At 68.7% G+C, this 1,091-nt stretch overlaps 1 protein-coding gene across 1 annotated transcript in view; it reads right to left on the bottom strand.

Annotated features, from left to right (window-relative positions):
- HIC1 (HIC ZBTB transcriptional repressor 1) overlaps positions 1-1,091 on the bottom strand; it is a 13,155-nt gene that overhangs the window by 2,690 nt on the left and 9,374 nt on the right. The window contains exon 4 of the mRNA XM_024736108.1: positions 7-538. Within this exon, the coding sequence (XP_024591876.1) occupies positions 7-538 (532 nt within the window). The remainder of the gene's footprint in view (positions 1-6; positions 539-1,091) is intronic.

The raw sequence follows: 1,091 nt of genomic DNA, 5'->3' as shown, positions 1-1,091 counted from the left end.
GGGGACGAGTAGCAGGCCTGGATGACGGGCGTGGCAGCCCTCAGGCCCCGGCCCGGCCTCCCGTAGGGTGCGTAGCCGCCGCCGCCACCGCCGCCGCCCCGCAGGTGGCAGTACTTGCCGTGGCGCTTGAGGCGTTTCTTGCACAGCGCCACGAGGTCGGGGATCTGCAGGTAGCTGGCGGCAGCCAGCACGGCGCCCAGGCTCGGCTCGGCCCCCGGTGCCACGGCGGCCGCCGCCGCAGCCTCCGCGCCATCAGCCAGGCGGCCGGTGTAGATGAAGTCCAGCACCAGGCGGAACACGGCCGGGCTCACCATGTCATGGTCCAGGTTGAGCAGGTTGTCATGCACCACCAGGGACTTGAGGTAGGCGCTGCTGGCCGCCAGCACGTTCTTGTGTGCGCGGAAGAGGGCGTTCTGCACCACGATGATCACGTCGCACAAGAAGCCCTTGGTGCGCTGGTTGTTGAGCTGCAGCAGCAGCTGCCTCGAGTGGCCGGGCGCCTCCATCGTGTCCAGCATCGTCTGCCCAGCACAGTCTCCTGCGGGGACACACACCAGCCGGGTCAAAGCCGCACCGAGCCCTCGCTGCCTGCACCCAGTGCGGCGCTTCTCCCCTCCACTTCCCCTTCCCCTCAGCTGGGCAGGGGCATTGAGCACCGCGGCCTGGGCACTGGCGGAGGATCCGCGGCCTCCAAGAGTGGGAGCCTGGGCCGGCAAAGGAGCCGAGACCGGCTGGCGGAGAGGAGGCCAGGCTGGCCTGCACCCCCAGGCCCGATACCGCCGAGCTCACCGCCTGGGTTCTGGGGGCTTCTGAGGAGAAAACTGTTCGGGCGAAGCGACCCTTTCGGAAACAGTTACCCGATTTGAGGAAAATGTCCGCTGCAGGAAAAGTCATTCAGGGCTGAGAAGTTTGCCCAAGTGGGATACAAGGGAGCCGAGTAAAAAAGCGCCTCCCGCCTCGAGAGAAGTTGCCCCAGTTGGGGGAAGAGGTCCGGAGGAGGGGAGCGCGGTGCCCGCCGTGGCGCCGCCCTGGCCGGGGGCTGTCAGGCCCTCAGTTGAGGCCCGGGCGGCGGCCGTGGCGCGGGAAGCGGA

The sequence above is a fragment of the Neophocaena asiaeorientalis genome, unplaced genomic scaffold (genome assembly GCF_003031525.2).
Source record: "Neophocaena asiaeorientalis asiaeorientalis breed wild unplaced genomic scaffold, Neophocaena_asiaeorientalis_V1.1 scaffold129, whole genome shotgun sequence".
NCBI lineage: Eukaryota > Metazoa > Chordata > Mammalia > Artiodactyla > Phocoenidae > Neophocaena > Neophocaena asiaeorientalis.
The sequence above is the reverse complement of the archived record's forward strand: the minus strand, read 5'-3'. Positions and strand labels throughout refer to the sequence as shown.